The sequence below is a fragment of the Annulohypoxylon maeteangense genome, assembly GCF_022496945.1.
Source record: "Annulohypoxylon maeteangense strain CBS 123835 unplaced genomic scaffold GGS22scaffold_25, whole genome shotgun sequence".
Classification (NCBI taxonomy): Eukaryota; Fungi; Ascomycota; class Sordariomycetes; order Xylariales; family Hypoxylaceae; genus Annulohypoxylon; species Annulohypoxylon maeteangense.
Window position 1 is genome coordinate 355897 of NW_025953272.1, and position 13968 is coordinate 369864.

At 47.0% G+C, this 13968-nt stretch overlaps 6 protein-coding genes and 1 non-coding gene across 7 annotated transcripts; 2 read left to right on the forward strand and 5 right to left on the reverse strand.

Moving 5' to 3' along the window:
• Positions 1-1038: 1038 nt before the first annotated feature.
• GGS22DRAFT_182283 (glycosyl transferase family 90-domain-containing protein) lies at positions 1039-2536 on the forward strand (the record flags this gene model as incomplete). Its single annotated transcript, XM_047963949.1, has 3 exons — positions 1039-1275; positions 1351-2142; positions 2204-2536. 3 exons carry the CDS (start codon positions 1039-1041, stop codon positions 2534-2536), a joined length of 1362 nt encoding a protein of 453 aa, XP_047814437.1.
• Positions 2537-3091: 555 nt separating this feature from the next.
• Positions 3092-4166, reverse strand: GGS22DRAFT_182284 (carbonic anhydrase; the record flags this gene model as incomplete). The annotated part of the gene is made up of 2 exons (XM_047963950.1): positions 3092-3776; positions 4147-4166. The coding sequence occupies 2 exons, from the start codon at positions 4164-4166 to the stop codon at positions 3092-3094; spliced, it is 705 nt and encodes a 234-aa protein (XP_047814438.1).
• A 462-nt stretch (positions 4167-4628) lies between these two features.
• GGS22DRAFT_t128 lies at positions 4629-4725 on the reverse strand. Its single transcript has one exon. It is a non-coding gene; the product is annotated as a tRNA-Asn (tRNA).
• Positions 4726-4953: 228 nt separating this feature from the next.
• Positions 4954-7389, reverse strand: GGS22DRAFT_174801 (glycoside hydrolase family 3 protein). The gene is made up of 3 exons (XM_047963156.1): positions 6644-7389; positions 5493-6568; positions 4954-5424 (listed from the first exon to the last, which is right to left on the reverse strand). Exons 1-3 carry the CDS (start codon positions 7321-7323, stop codon positions 5018-5020), a joined length of 2163 nt encoding a protein of 720 aa, XP_047814439.1. The 5' UTR covers positions 7324-7389; the 3' UTR covers positions 4954-5017.
• Positions 7390-8412: 1023 nt separating this feature from the next.
• On the reverse strand, positions 8413-9052 carry GGS22DRAFT_193187 (RmlC-like cupin; the record flags this gene model as incomplete). The annotated part of the gene is made up of 4 exons (XM_047965351.1): positions 8413-8694; positions 8747-8820; positions 8880-8912; positions 8962-9052. The coding sequence occupies 4 exons, from the start codon at positions 9050-9052 to the stop codon at positions 8413-8415; spliced, it is 480 nt and encodes a 159-aa protein (XP_047814440.1).
• Positions 9053-9701: 649 nt separating this feature from the next.
• GGS22DRAFT_174805 (general substrate transporter) lies at positions 9702-11811 on the reverse strand. Its single transcript, XM_047963157.1, has 6 exons — positions 11253-11811; positions 10710-11192; positions 10606-10616; positions 10259-10538; positions 10033-10195; positions 9702-9982 (listed from the first exon to the last, which is right to left on the reverse strand). The coding sequence occupies exons 1-6, from the start codon at positions 11650-11652 to the stop codon at positions 9751-9753; spliced, it is 1569 nt and encodes a 522-aa protein (XP_047814441.1). The 5' UTR covers positions 11653-11811; the 3' UTR covers positions 9702-9750.
• Positions 11812-12060: 249 nt separating this feature from the next.
• Positions 12061-13684, forward strand: GGS22DRAFT_174807 (taurine catabolism dioxygenase TauD, TfdA family protein). Its single transcript, XM_047963158.1, has 4 exons — positions 12061-12559; positions 12614-12720; positions 12782-13260; positions 13336-13684. Exons 1-4 carry the CDS (start codon positions 12192-12194, stop codon positions 13456-13458), a joined length of 1077 nt encoding a protein of 358 aa, XP_047814442.1. The 5' UTR covers positions 12061-12191; the 3' UTR covers positions 13459-13684.
• Positions 13685-13968: the final 284 nt, after the last annotated feature.

Below are 13968 nucleotides of genomic sequence, written 5' to 3' on the forward strand. Positions count from 1 at the left end.
TAGCCCGTAGCTCACCTAATTACTTGGGTAATACTAGCAACTGTAACTATAATAAATATCAGATAAAAAAAGTAGTATATTAGATCAGCTCAAAGTAAAAATAGATAGACGCCTACCCGTCTGCATAGGCAATTTCATGCGTTTCGTCGACTGTAACAACAAGACTTGGTTGAGTATTACAGCAAATAAGTAACCAAAATGTTTCACCTGAATTCGGTCTCTATGACTTAACAAACAAATCCATATTTCTATATCGCCGTTACGTATAAAGCAATGATCTTCGCATGTTTGTTTATTACATAGTACATACTTAAGTAGATAGGTAGGTACCTAGTATACAATTTATAGTGCAATTACCTATTATTAGTTTACGTAGCTGCGTGGGAACTCCAAATGTATTGTACAATATAAGAAATATGATTTTTGTTGCTGGAAAGACTTCTTTGTTGTACTACAAACCAAAGCCTAGATCAAGCTGAATCCCAGCTTCGGATCCCCCTATTCTTACTAGTCGGTATTGTACCATAGTACCGTAGCAGCGTAGATAGGGAGGGAACCCCTGTTCAAAATGGACCAATGATTTAATGGATTGCGTGCCACTGCGTCCATTCATACGCTCCTTGCTTTTCCGGACTTATCTTATGCACATGTCGTATCTTCTTAAGGTACAGCACCGCATTCATTCCCTCGCTAACGCAAGCCGCAATCAGCAATCAACGCAATGCCGACCAAGATTAGGAAGATTAGAAAGATTACATAGGTGATACCAAACCAATGGGGAAATGGCAAACTTATTAAAATGAAGGGATCCCTTTGCTGTCGCTTTTGCCTTCGTCTTCGCCTTCGCCTTCGACCTCATCACCTTCACCCTCGTAAGTAATGATTGTATTCTGAGACACCTCTTCCGCCATCAATACGGTGCGCATTTCCCTGGCGGAGCTCAGCTGCTACCTACCCGGTCTGCCGTCTACCTTCTTTTTGACAATGTATGCCAACAAGTCTTCGTTTTCCTGCAGTCAGCAGCCAGGCGAGTCCTCGATGGCCCTCCTGCTGCGCCGCTCCCGCTGGCTGCTCCTGGCCATCGTCTTTATCGTCACCACTTTTTCGCTTTTTAGCCACGTACAATCTCCATTTCAAAAACCCGTTCAAGAGTCGTACAGAGAAACCACGGAACAGCCAACCCATGCGACCCCCCCACTGCCTGAAGACGAAGTTTGGGAATTCGATTCGAAACGCGACAGTCTCAATTATGGCCTTTCCGACGGCCAATGCCAGGTGAGCACACGTGCATAGAGAAATCTAACGGTGTATGAGAAATGGTGTATGTATAGGATGCTCATACCGTAACAGAGCGCATTCCCCAATTTATTCCAAGAACTCGACCGTGCTCGCGATTTTCTCCTAGATCAAAATAAACGCATTAAAGAATCAGACGTACGAGTAGATACGAAGGATGACTATACCGGCCTCCAGCATGGCGAATTCCACGTTATGATTTCAAATGGAGAATTATATGTGATCGAAGAGAAGAAGGGTGAGCCGGACCGTTCCCGTGGTCTCGCCGCCCTCGCCAACATGTATCGCGCAATAACCGCCATCCCAGACCCTCGATCGCTTCCGAACGTCGAATTCATCATCGATATCGAGGACCGCGCAGTCAGAGGCGAGAAGAACCCAAAGCGTATTAGATGGGCTTGGGCTCGCCAAGAAAACAATCCTTGGTTGTGGGTTATGCCCGATTTCGACGGATGGAGCTATCCCGACGACGGCGTCGGATCATATGCGCAGTTCCGCGAGGACGTGGAAGAGCTAGAGACGGAGTATCCTCACGGATGGGATGATAAAGAGGATAGGCTATGCTGGAGAGGGAGTCTGGCCGTGAACCGTAAGCTGCGAACGGCGCTTGTAGATGCCTCGAAAGGACACGATTGGAACGATGTCGAGGCCATAGATTGGCATAACCGCTCCAACATTCTGGATATGCGAGACTTCTGCCGTTTTAAATACGTCGCCCACACCGAGGGTAATTCCTGGAGTGGACGGCTACGATATTTGCACAACTGTAACAGCGTTCCCATCATTCATAAGCTGGACTACGTATTTCATTATCAACCTCTTCTAAAGGATAGCGGTCCTCACCAGGTATACTTTCTCTTCACACGACTACTAGATAATGAAACGTCCGACTAACCATTCTAAATAGAATTACGTCAAGGTAAGACGTGATTGGTCCGACTTGAAGGCTCAGATGGACGGCCTCATCGCAGACCCCGATCGGGCACGGCAAATCGCTCAAGAGTCTACTAGAGTGTTCCGAGACCGCAATCTCACGCCGGCTGCGGAAGCATGTTACTGGCGCCGAATGATCCATAACTGGCGCACCGTGATGGACTTCGAACCTCGACGTTACGAAACCAAGGCGGATGGTACTAAGGGTAGGAGAGGTGTAAGTTGGGAACGTTTCGCATTTCGGCAAAAGAAGAGCTTCGAACACGGATTTTGGGAACCTGACAGCAGCGAAGACGGGATCGAGTAAACAGACGCTTCGTTAAGCGGAAAGAAGCAGTATAAAACTTTTAGGTCTCACGACTGACCAGACCATGTAGAACCCCAGCTTCATTACCTTCAAGGGGTAGTAGCTGGTCACTACGAGTTAGTACAGCAACGGGTCGGAGATGTACAGCCATCGCCAAAATGCAACTGCATCAGCAGTCAAGCAGATACATGACCTGGCTAACGTATAATAGGCTGTGAACTGGGTCTACTTCATATACATTACGAGCTGGACGAATTCGACCATCATCACAGGCGTGATGTATAGGTACTAAGGTACCTATTAACCCATCCATGGATATTAGGGGGAGACATTGGGGATAAGCAGGATCTAGTCGTGCCACTTGTTGATGATTAACTTTGATCGTCGCTAGGCCCGATGGACTCTTATATAATTACACAAGCGCAGCAATTGGCATGACAAGGTTTTTATAAGCTTTCGAACGAGGCCGAACGCGGCCTAAGCTATATCGCAACCAACGCAAATAATACATAAAATTCATCCATCTTTTTTTCGGGGAGGTAAAGGATCATACTCTTATTCCGTGAGGTTGTAAATCTTTTGAATGCTGTGCAACATGGCTTCGTGGTCTACCTTCAAGTCCTTGAGCAAACCGTCTTCGAATCCAAACACCCATCCGTGGACTATGGGGAACTTGTTTTTAGCGTAGGACTGCTGTACCGCCGCAGTCTTAATGACATTCCGGCACTGCTCGATAACGCTAACCTCTACCAGACGGTTATAACGCTCATTCTCGTCCTTGATCGCATCCAACTCTGCTTCGTGTAGGCGATACACATCTCGGATGTTCCTCAGCCACGGGTTAAGCAGCCCCAAGTCCTTAGGCGTCATGGCGGCCTTCACACCGCCGCAGCCGTAATGCCCACATACAACGATGTGCTTGACTTGCAGATGTCGGACCGCGTAGTTGATGACACTCATAACATTGAGATCGGTATTGACGACCAGGTTAGCGATGTTGCGATGGATGAAGGCCTCGCCTGGTCCCAAGCCCGTGATCTGTTCAGCGGGAATGCGCGAGTCGCTGCATCCGATCCATAGATATTCGGGGGTCTGTCCGGCGGATAGCTTGGCGAAGAAGTCGGGATCCCGTTTTTTCTGCTCCTCCGCCCAAGCACGGTTGTGTTCAAAGACACGGTCGTGCGTCTGCTGGAGATACTTCGAGATCTCTGACTGCGACATGGTGCGCCAAGCGTTAAAGCTGATAGAGCTTGAGAATTGTCGAAAACCGAGAGTTTGCTGAGGACTGGAACGAAAAGCTTGTTTAGCTGACGAGAAAAGGGAGCAGCTGATGCGTGCTCTATGAAGCATCAGGATTGTCATGTGGCGAGTCTACGAAGTCCGGAGGCGTGGAGGGGAATTGGTAGCAGGAATTCCCGTAGCCTACTGGGTAGCCACTGTAGGTAGAATCCCGCGTAAGATTTGTTGAGTCCGTCCGGAGTCCATAGACGCCAAAGACGCCAAAAGACGTCAATGGCGGGGGATCTACGGAGGAACCCGAGCTCTCTTGTGCTACATTATTTAGCGGTACTTGATGTTTTCACACTGTATTTTCAATATGCATGAACTACGTATGTATAGTTTCCGTCATTGCCTCGAAATGTTCAGTTGCGTTTGGCTAAGAAGCACTAGTCGCGATGGTGTCAATTAGGTGCCCTAAGAGCGACTACCGTAATCACTTTAGATTAATAGCGCCGAAGAATGTATAGCATCTTGAGAAGTGTACGTCATTATCCACCTGATTTCAAAAAAGAAAGCACGATAAAGGTATCGGATTATTCTCTACCTCCTATTGAAATTTAATCTCCATGTAAATAGTACATAGGAATGTACTGTGTACTTCATGAGATGACTGACCCAAAAATATTACTAGGTACATATGTAGGTACTGTACCTCGGACACTTGCCATATGCGAGATAAGCGAGGATAATGAGGCTTAAAACCTACCTAGCTGCCTAGTAAAAGTAAAACCCTACCAACCACAAAATGAGCCCTTTCACATACCTACTATCTAAACTTCAAGTGCGGCCAAAAACGAAAAAGAAACAAAAACTGCCCATCCTGGGGTCGAACCAGGGATCTTCTGATTTCTCTTAACCTCTTTGAAGGAAGTAACAGTCAGACGCCTTAACCACTGGGCCAATGGGCAATTGCTACATTTGCTACAACATTAGGTTATACAACTTTAAATCTACAGAAACTTTGTCCGACCTTGGCTCTTACCTAGTAGGTATTTGGAAATCTTTTACCCCTTAACAGTGCTGCCGTGTCATCAGGTATACTCACATCCTAAGGCTCATGACTATCTGAAATCTGAGTTAATCGAGTCTTTTAAAATCTCTTTAGTCACATGCCTGAGAACTTGGCGTATGACTATATGAATTTCTGCGTTCGTGGGATGGAAGAACTATATACAGCGGGTTTTGTTATATACCCTCATTTTAAGGCACTTCAAGAGTGCCTGTCTGGCGAATATCGCGGCTGCTCGAACCGACGCTAATGTTGAATGTTCCCGCAGGGACGACCCAACTTTGCTTTGCTGTGTCCCAAATACTAATATCTCGTCTTTTAAGTTCGAAGGCTACGTTGTCCTTGGCGCCAGCTTCCAATGCCAACTTCTCGAATCCGCGTAGCTGCTTCGGCGGCGTCCCTGCAGACTCAGGGAAACCTACATATAATTGCGCTACTTCAGCACCTTTGACTTCACCTGAGTTGGTGATAGTTACGGTGACCGTGAGCACAGTCTCCCAGAGATCAGCAGCACCCCCCGGGATGATGGCCCCCGTCGCAGGACCAGATGTCGGTCGTCCGTCGACAAAGATGTCCGAATAAGTAAAATTGGTGTATGCTGTAGAAGATTAGCTAATGTCGCCCTTACCATCAAGGAGACTACCTAGATGATAAAAGAAAGCTTACATATTCCATATCCGAACTCGTACCGAGGCTCGATACCCTCTTGATCGAACTTGCGGTAGTCGATGAACAGACCTTCCTTAAAATCGTCGTTGCCTCTTACGACACTCGTGCCATAGTCGTTAGCTGATTTAGCAATTGTGTAAGGTAGTTTTCCTGAAGGGCTGGTATCTCCGTAGAGGATATCTACTAAGGCATTCCCATTCTCCTGAGAGGGAAGACCGGCCCAAACGATCGCCTTAACATTAGGCTGAGCAAGGACCGTCTCGAGGATGACGGGGCCGACGGCGTGCACGACTACGATCACATTATCGTTCGCCGCTGCAACCGCCTTGACGAGATCATTCCCGTTATGCCACGGGTCGAGGTTATTGCGATCTCCCGCATTGTTTTCCACCGTGATATACCCTTCGCCGCTGTCGGAAGTAATAAATACGATCGCTGCATCAGCGCCACTGACTGTCGAGCCAACAGAACTCGTGCTATCGGAAGAAGATAAGCTAATCTGGGTGCCGTCGGCTTGAGCTCGCGTCTTGATGGCGTCGGCGGGAGCGCTGAAATAGGGGTACGATGCGGTGCCCGAACCCCATCCCATGCCAAGAGCACCGGTATTACATCCTTGATCAGTACAAGAATTCATACCTTGTGGGTTCACAACGGCCGCCGAGCCGACCAATCCAAGCTTCGCGGGTTTCTTGAGAGGAAGAATGTTTCCTTCGTTCTTTAGTAAGACGATCCCATCTCTCGCAGTAGCACGAATGTTGGTCTTGTGGGTTCCCTGAACATTGGCATTGAGATTGGTCGTCGGATATCCGCTATCCTGACCGAGCAAATACCACGCTGCTAAGATCCTTCGGACCATATCATCGAGACGCGATTGTGGCACCTGTCCGCTGCTCACGGCCTGAGTCAACTTTGAGCCCCAGTAAATAGACCCGCCGTTGAAATCCGAGCCGGGCATAGTCATATCCAATCCCGACGTCGCGGCCGGGGCGGTAGAATGCTGCGCATTCCAGTCTGTCATCACGTAGCCTTGGAAGCCAAGCTCTTTCTTTAGGATTGTGTCTAGGACATACGGGCTGCGGTACATCGAATTAGCAAAGAGATCGGCTTGAGGCGAGACCGGCAGTTAATTAGATACAGTAGGTACCTACTTTTCACAGGTCCAGGTGCTATTGACCTTGTTGTATGAGCACATGACGGACGCTACATTTGCGTGTACGGCATCAGCGAAAGGCCAAAGATAAATCTCATGCATTGTACGGTCGTCTAAGTTCGAGCTCATAGTTTCGCGGTTGAGTTCCTGTTCGTTGAGAATATAATGTTTCGCATTGGCCTGGACCCCGACACTCTGCATACCCTCGATCGTCTCTGCCATGGCGATGCCTTGTAGGTACGGATCGGCGCCGAAGCCCTCCCAATTTCTGCCACCCGCAGGATTTTTACCTAGAGGACCTGCGACGGGTCCTAGAAGAACGTGAATACCGGCGCCTTTCGTCTCTTCGGCCATGAACTGTCCACGCTCCCTCATAAGAGCACGATCCCAGGTCGACGCGACATGGATACCAGGAACGAAAGCATTGGCGTTCGTGGCGAAACGGATACCCAGTGGTCCATCTTGCAGACATAGTTGGGGGTAGTTGATGGAACTCGCTGCCGCCGTATTTCCAACGCAGGGTCCTTTATTCCAGCCAACTCCGGTGACAATGTTGATCTTGTCATTCTGAGACAGCTTTGCCAGAGAAGCATTGGACTTTTCGTAAGCTGCTGCCCAGTCAAGCTCCGCCGCCGCGGAAGCAGTAGCAAACACCACGGTAAGGATTGAGGATCGCATCGTTAGCGATTTAATTCGAAGTATGCCGAGCAGCAAGGGTCTTTCGCCTGCCACGACATGTCGAGATGCATCCCTCCAGTCTTATATGAGCTACCCAGTAAGCACATCATATTCAGCAATGGCACTTAGCCCCGCAATATATCCAAGCACTCTTTTTACTCTAAATCTGTTAGGCATCATGGCGCTACGAGAATCCCGGATCTACTTGATCTGGTAATTGACGGAGAAGTATAGAAAGGAGAGGATGGCATTTTCTTGCCGTATTTCCATGCCTAGAATAGATTGATCCTCTTGTCCCATCTTGGCTAACGGTAACCCCTCAGCCTTCAGCTCTCCAAATAGTAGAAGATCTCCTTTCTGACGAGGACGTGGATGGGATTTCCCCGAAATGCGATAACTTTTAAGTGGGAGGAGGGAAATAATGCTCTGGTCCCGGGCCGCATTAGCCATATATTAATTAACATCCCGTCGCTTCCAGGGTTACCTTCACTAAACCTTGAATGTAACCACACCCGCCGTAGCTTTCATGTCAGGGGTAACAGGTAGCCAAGCTCTTTGACGGCTGATCTGTTCCCGAACCACCAACGAATCTTAATAATAAATTTGGCAGATGTTGCTTTCGCATCATATGCCATCTAGATGCCCAGGTGTATGGTAATATTTACTATCAATTTTAGACCCGAGGTGCGTGTTATATCTTTGCGAAGCATTCACTAGGTGAGTACGTCAGACAGAGGTACAATCTAGGTAACCTGCTAGGTACCTAGGTATGAAACTTATGAAGTAAGGTCTAGGCTAAAAGTATCACGCATCACCTAGTTACGTTTCTTAGGTACTCAGTGCGCGATTAAATAATCAATCAGCAAATGCTGTATTAGGTCTATGCTAAGACTTTTAGGACACCTAATAGCGATTCATCCGCTAAATTTTAGTGGATGGCTGCTATAGACTCAGCAATGTAACTACCATGAAAAATGCACGAGGAGCGGATGGAACTGTGCATGCCTCTTTGGCCCTCATATGTAACAAGCATCTTATTATACAGATATATAATAGGTACCTATATAGGCATTACCTTAGAAGTCAGTCCTAATCCACACCAATCGTTGCGAAGTATGTCATAGCCTTTGCGTTAATCTCCTTGTCCATAGGCTTCCCTGCCTCCGCCATCTGACTAAGTAGCTTGAAGTAATTGATATAATAAGCAGGTGTGAATGTGTTCAGAAATTTGCATCCTTCATCTAAAGTGCCCCAAGTGTGGACCGATCTGACCGGGACAGTTACATAGTCACCCTCGGTGCAGTCTACAATGCCACCATCCTTCACAAAGAACCGCATCTTTCCAGAGAGGACTAGAAATGTCTCGTCATGCTAGAGGAATTGTTGTTAGAATGAACTGTACCCAAAGAACCTGGAGTCATACCATTTCATGCCAATGCTTTGGTGGCCCTTCTGTGTTAGGAGGGACAATGAACTCAGCAGTACCAAGTCGGTCGTCTGGAAATGTGAGTTAAAATACTAACCCAAGGTATGTATACCTAAGGATTAGAACATACGAGTGTTGCTGCCGTCTTCCATCACACGAATTTCTATCGTTGTTAGCATGGCTTTAAGGCAGGTTCATTGGCATGTACATACGAACAGTTCCCAGCATGAAGATATCACCAGCTTTGGCCCGGACGAGGTTGACGGGGACGTCAGGGGGAGACATTAATTGCTTTGCTGCCATTGTGTACGTAGCTGAAAAAGAAGATGGTGATGATGATGATCTAGTAAATTATTTCTATGGTCTAACTATTGGAGAGGGTGTAGAGACCTTTTATCATTGTAAACTACTTACTTTTGTAGTAGATAAACTCTGGTATTTTGGCCATACTTGCCGCCGGAAGAGTCAGTCTACCGTGCCGCCTAGTTACATCAATGGATCGGGATTTTAAACTTGGCAGGCTGCTGAGCCATACGTGTACCCTATCATGATATTATTCCAATGCCATATATCTGGAGCCTGAAGGACTTCTCGGCGTTAAGGATGTCCGGTATTGGTAACTCCTACGCGGTTTGTGTAGTGTGAGGTAGGAATTATCGTAAGTCGTAAGATCGGCTCATGCCTAACACCATGCCGGCATTTTCGGATGTAGTTACGGGCGGCGGGAAGGACCCCGCCTTTCTCAGAGATTTACAAGGCGAATGCGGCGCGAGTACGTATATCCATCTATATATTCGTAAGACGGATCCGGGGAAGTCGTTTCGGGACCGATGTAAGCGGAATGAGCCCGAATTAAAGATCTAAATATTCATTATTAAACAATTGGAGACAGGCATCACGTTTACCTATACGATCCAAAACTTAACTATCCTCTGGCCATATGGTGGGAAGGTTTAGAGAAATACTAAGTATCATTTATCTTAGGGAGGTTGTGCGAGTGACTATGCAGGCCCTTTAGGTCGTCCTTCCACATGATCTATTGAAACATCCATTTTATTCGTTGCCGCCTCTTTTGACACTTCAGTGCCCACGCAGATGTACTCCTTAAATTTCCTTGCTGGGACCTTGGATTCAAATATCTCGTTGATTTCTTCCAAGGTTCGATCTCGCGTCTCAGGTATGAACGCCCAAGTAAACGTGAAAACTATCATGTTGGATACAAACCATATGTACCTATCGATCATCAATATAGTAATATCCATAGGATTATGTTAGGTACTGACCCATACTTGGCATTCCATCCTAGACTGGCCGGGTTGATGAAGTACGGCGCAGTGAAGACGCCCAACCAATTCCCTAGGAAGTTTAGTGCTGTACCAACACCGTAGGTATGGGCGCGTAGATGATTGCTAGGTAATTCACCACCTAGGAGCCACGCATAAGGAGCTGAATATGTTAGTAGGGGTCATTTCCATATAGGAGGATCATGAATATTTGCAAGGTTCTTACCGTAGGCGACGTAAAAGAATGTAAACAGAGCGATAAATGCGACTACCGACTTAGCTGTAGCTTCGGTCCCTGGAGCCACAGTCCAAGCTATTGCAAATGCGAGCTGACAGAAACCGCATGCACCCACTCCAATAAGTAACATAACACGACGGCCAACGTACAGAACAATCGAAATACTAGCGAGAACGCCAACTAACCCCATGCACGTTATCATAGTGGAAAGTGCAAAAGCTTCCTTTACTCCGGCAACAGTAAGGAAATAGGTCGTATAGATGTTCAACTTATTTAGAGGGTTAGTTCAGTATGCACTTAGTGTGTGTGTATAAATTACGTAGGTAGGAATTTACCCAAGAAGACCCTAAATATAGGGGTTAACTAATGCTTAGGACAACTCTATATTTTTCATCTCTAGAGGGGAGACGAGGAAGGGGGGGAAATAGAGAAAACCCACCATTGGCGCAATGGAAGCATATGACTGCTATGGACAGGATGGAACGTCGCCGATTAGTACCCTTCCACATTTCGATCCATAGATGTTTCCCTTTGAGATGATTTGATTGCTCTACTGTGGAAACCCTGATTTCCTCGAACTCTGCACGAAACTCGGTCTCTCGAATATTTCTGTTGCGTAGTTGACGAAGCGCTGACTCGGCGGCTGCCTCCCTTCCGTGTGTCATAAGCCATCGTGGGCTTTCCGGAAAAAAGAAAAGGGAGACCGTTTGAATTGTCGGAGCGATAAAAAACACCGCTAACGGTATTTGGTACGCCCCCTTACCGAGCATCGCGTGCGTTCCATTATCTATCGCTGCTCCTACGATGGAACCGATACAAAGCTGGGTTTGATATACCGCAAACACGATCCCCCGAAGGTGAGCGGGTGCTACCTCGTTGATATACACCTGAGCAAATGTGAGAAACCAGCCAACCGAAATTCCTATCTAGGGATTAGCCATGTAGAATCACGCTTAGTTCACAAAATAAAACGATATATTACCAAGAATAAAGCGTGCAAGATATAACGCTCCGATGTTTGTCGTCCCGATCATGATTGCCGTAGCAATGTAATTCAAGATAGACGCTGCCCATAGACCATTCCGTCTCCCAAGCTTAGAGCTAAACGGCCCTACAGACAATGAGCCTACGAATGTTCCAATCGTCATAAGTGATGAAATGAGCTGTTGAACGGTGGGGTCTATAGCCCATTTGCTAGTCGCTTCGTCGTAGTACCCGAATACCTTCAAAAAGCCAGGCATGGCCATAAAGCCACCCACGAGGGCATAGTCAAGGCCATATTGAAAGCTAGATACAGTTACAACGAAGCATATCGCAAGGCACTTCCTATGACTTCGTATATCCAATTGTAAGGGATTCGCTGAGATGACGGCGCCCACCATTCTGGCGGCTCTATTTATTTTCTTCTATAAAGTAATCACCAAACGAAATACCTAGGTATTTGCGTAGGTAGTTGGTACGAGGGAAACGGAGAACATCGGGGTATCCACGACCTTCAAAATAGAAGGAAATTCCATCAAGCTACCTAGATAAAGGCATCTATCAATACTCTGGCACTAAAATCTATCTGACTGTATGCACGATCGTTAGGAGTACCATTAAGAGAGGAGATGCTCCCCGCTTGCTAACTCAAACTTCCCCAGATTTTCATTGCCGATAGCCAAATTAGGACATAGCCGCTCAGATATCCCCGCATCCCCAGACGGCAGAGATGCATCATACGGATGATGATGCGCGTTGGAGTAGTTGGGGGTTTCCCAGCTTGATCAGATTATAATCCTTGATCCTCTCTGAAATATGGTTCCCCTATTATTACCCAAACCTACCTACGCACCCATCAAACGCTCGATAGTCCATTCGTATCTTCAGAAATATTCGAAGAGAAAGAAGACATACGCCGCAATTTAGCCTATTAAGCGATATGGGCTCCTTGTCTCTGAATAAGCTAATACGGGAACCTTTGAAACGAGGGTCGTCTATTGACCATCTCGAATATGTTGATAGTAGCCCCATAATAGGCCGAGAGTATCCCACAGCCAAGCTCAAGAACATAATTCAAGCCACCAATGCCGATAAACAGTTGAGAGACCTTGCCATAACGATCTGCGAGCGTGGCGTCGTTTTCTTCAGGGCTCCTCAAGATGATCTCTCTATCGAAGAACAGAAGTATATCACCGACATGCTAGGAAAGTTAACCGGAAGACCTGCGGAACATGGGTTGCACGTACATCCCCTATATAATGACCCTAATAACCTTCCTATGGCAGATGGAACTACTGATAGGAACATGTAAGTAGGACTAAAACTCAATCTATTATTAGGAGTAGGGTCTAATTGACCTAGCTACGTAATCAACTCAGAGGCAGCTAAGAAGTTGTATGCGACGATGAAAAATCGGCCTGGCTCAGGCAGCGAACCTCGAGATCTAGGTAGAGAATGGCACAGTGATAGTATGTCAATGACTACAACTATCCCATTTTCATAATCTTGCATCTGATAGGAGTATCTTAGGTCTTTTCGAGAATTGTCCGTCCGACTTTTCCTTCCTACGAATGCAGGACACACCGCCCGCTGGTGGTGACACTCTCTGGGTATCCGGGTACGAGTTATACGACCGCCTGTCGCCTCCATTCCAAAAGTTCCTCGAAACTTTGACAGCCACATGTGCGCAACCAGTTTTTGAGTCAGCATGTAAAGCTGGAGGATACGAAGTCACGTCCCCCCGAGGCTCTCCTCTTAACGTCAACTACGAATTCTCCCCATCTCACCCAGTCATACGCACACACCCTGTAACAGGTTGGAAGTCTTTGTTTGCGGGTGTCGGCTTACATGTTAGTCGCATCAATGATGTTTACTCTTATGAAGATTATATGATCCGCGACTACGTCATGCGTCTGATCACGCGCAATCATGACTGCGTAGCACGGATGCACTGGACAAGAGGAGCTTGTGCTATTTGGAGTAATCTCTGTACTCTTCACGCTGCCACCGTAAGCAACCATTCCGTATATACAAGCAAAACCTTTCTCCAAGCAACGGTTCTTTGCTAACCTGGACGGTGCTAGCCCGACACACATCTTGTAGAAGGCATAAGGACCGGCGTACGAGCTTCGGGCATTGGCGAAAAACCATATCTTGATCCAGCTAGTACGGGAAGGAGAGAAGGGTTAGGATTATCCTCATTTTAAGCTTAAGTAGTTGAATTCGGGTTGTCATATCAGACGGACCTTCCGGAATTCCAAATAAGACATCTGGTCTTCCTCCAGGTTGGTACCTAGCTAGGGGTCTATGGGATCGGGATTCGGCCCGTAGAGTCCTTGTGAGGGTCCTGCTGGCCGCTAGCCCTAGGAGCAGGATGGACAAAGAGCTTCACCTTATATATATACCGTGTTCTCTACAGCGAGAGTAGTTAGGAGCTCCTCGCGTAACAACGTCGTTGTTTCCTAGGTAGTCTTTTGGTTCCGACTCGTGATATTTCAGATGGACTCTCCGCCTGACTATACTGAGTCAAGGCCAGTCTAATAGATACATACCTACTCTGGAGTAAGGTTTCACATATAAATCTACGTACCTTTTCGACTTGTTATTGTTTAAGAGGATCCTTTAGGGTTAGGGTTAGGGTTAGGGTTAGGGTTAGGGTTAGGGTTAGGGTTAGGGTTAGGGTTAGGGTTAGGGTTAGGGTTAGGGTTAGGGTTAGG

What these genes read in the sequence shown, in the direction of transcription:
- GGS22DRAFT_174801 (XM_047963156.1), bottom strand. Translation starts at nt 7,323, where the DNA reads ATGCGATCCTCAATCCTTACCGTGGTGTTTGCTACTGCTTCCGCGGCG. An exon ending in AGCACCTGGACCTGTGAAAA is followed by an intron (nt 6,569 to 6,643) that starts GTAGGTACCTAC and finishes GATGTACCGCAG; the next exon opens with CCCGTATGTCCTAGACACAA. An exon ending in CGAGTTCGGATATGGAATAT is followed by an intron (nt 5,425 to 5,492) that starts GTAAGCTTTCTT and finishes AATCTTCTACAG; the next exon opens with CATACACCAATTTTACTTAT.
- GGS22DRAFT_174805 (XM_047963157.1), bottom strand. Translation starts at nt 11,652, where the DNA reads ATGGTGGGCGCCGTCATCTCAGCGAATCCCTTACAATTGGATATACGA. An exon ending in TCTTGCACGCTTTATTCTTG is followed by an intron (nt 11,193 to 11,252) that starts GTAATATATCGT and finishes ATCCCTAGATAG; the next exon opens with GAATTTCGGTTGGCTGGTTT. An exon ending in GGATGGAATGCCAAGTATGG is followed by an intron (nt 9,983 to 10,032) that starts GTCAGTACCTAA and finishes GATGATCGATAG; the next exon opens with GTACATATGGTTTGTATCCA.
- GGS22DRAFT_174807 (XM_047963158.1), top strand. Translation starts at nt 12,192, where the DNA reads ATGGGCTCCTTGTCTCTGAATAAGCTAATACGGGAACCTTTGAAACGA. An exon ending in TAGAGAATGGCACAGTGATA is followed by an intron (nt 12,721 to 12,781) that starts GTATGTCAATGA and finishes GGAGTATCTTAG; the next exon opens with GTCTTTTCGAGAATTGTCCG. An exon ending in GTACTCTTCACGCTGCCACC is followed by an intron (nt 13,261 to 13,335) that starts GTAAGCAACCAT and finishes GGACGGTGCTAG; the next exon opens with CCCGACACACATCTTGTAGA.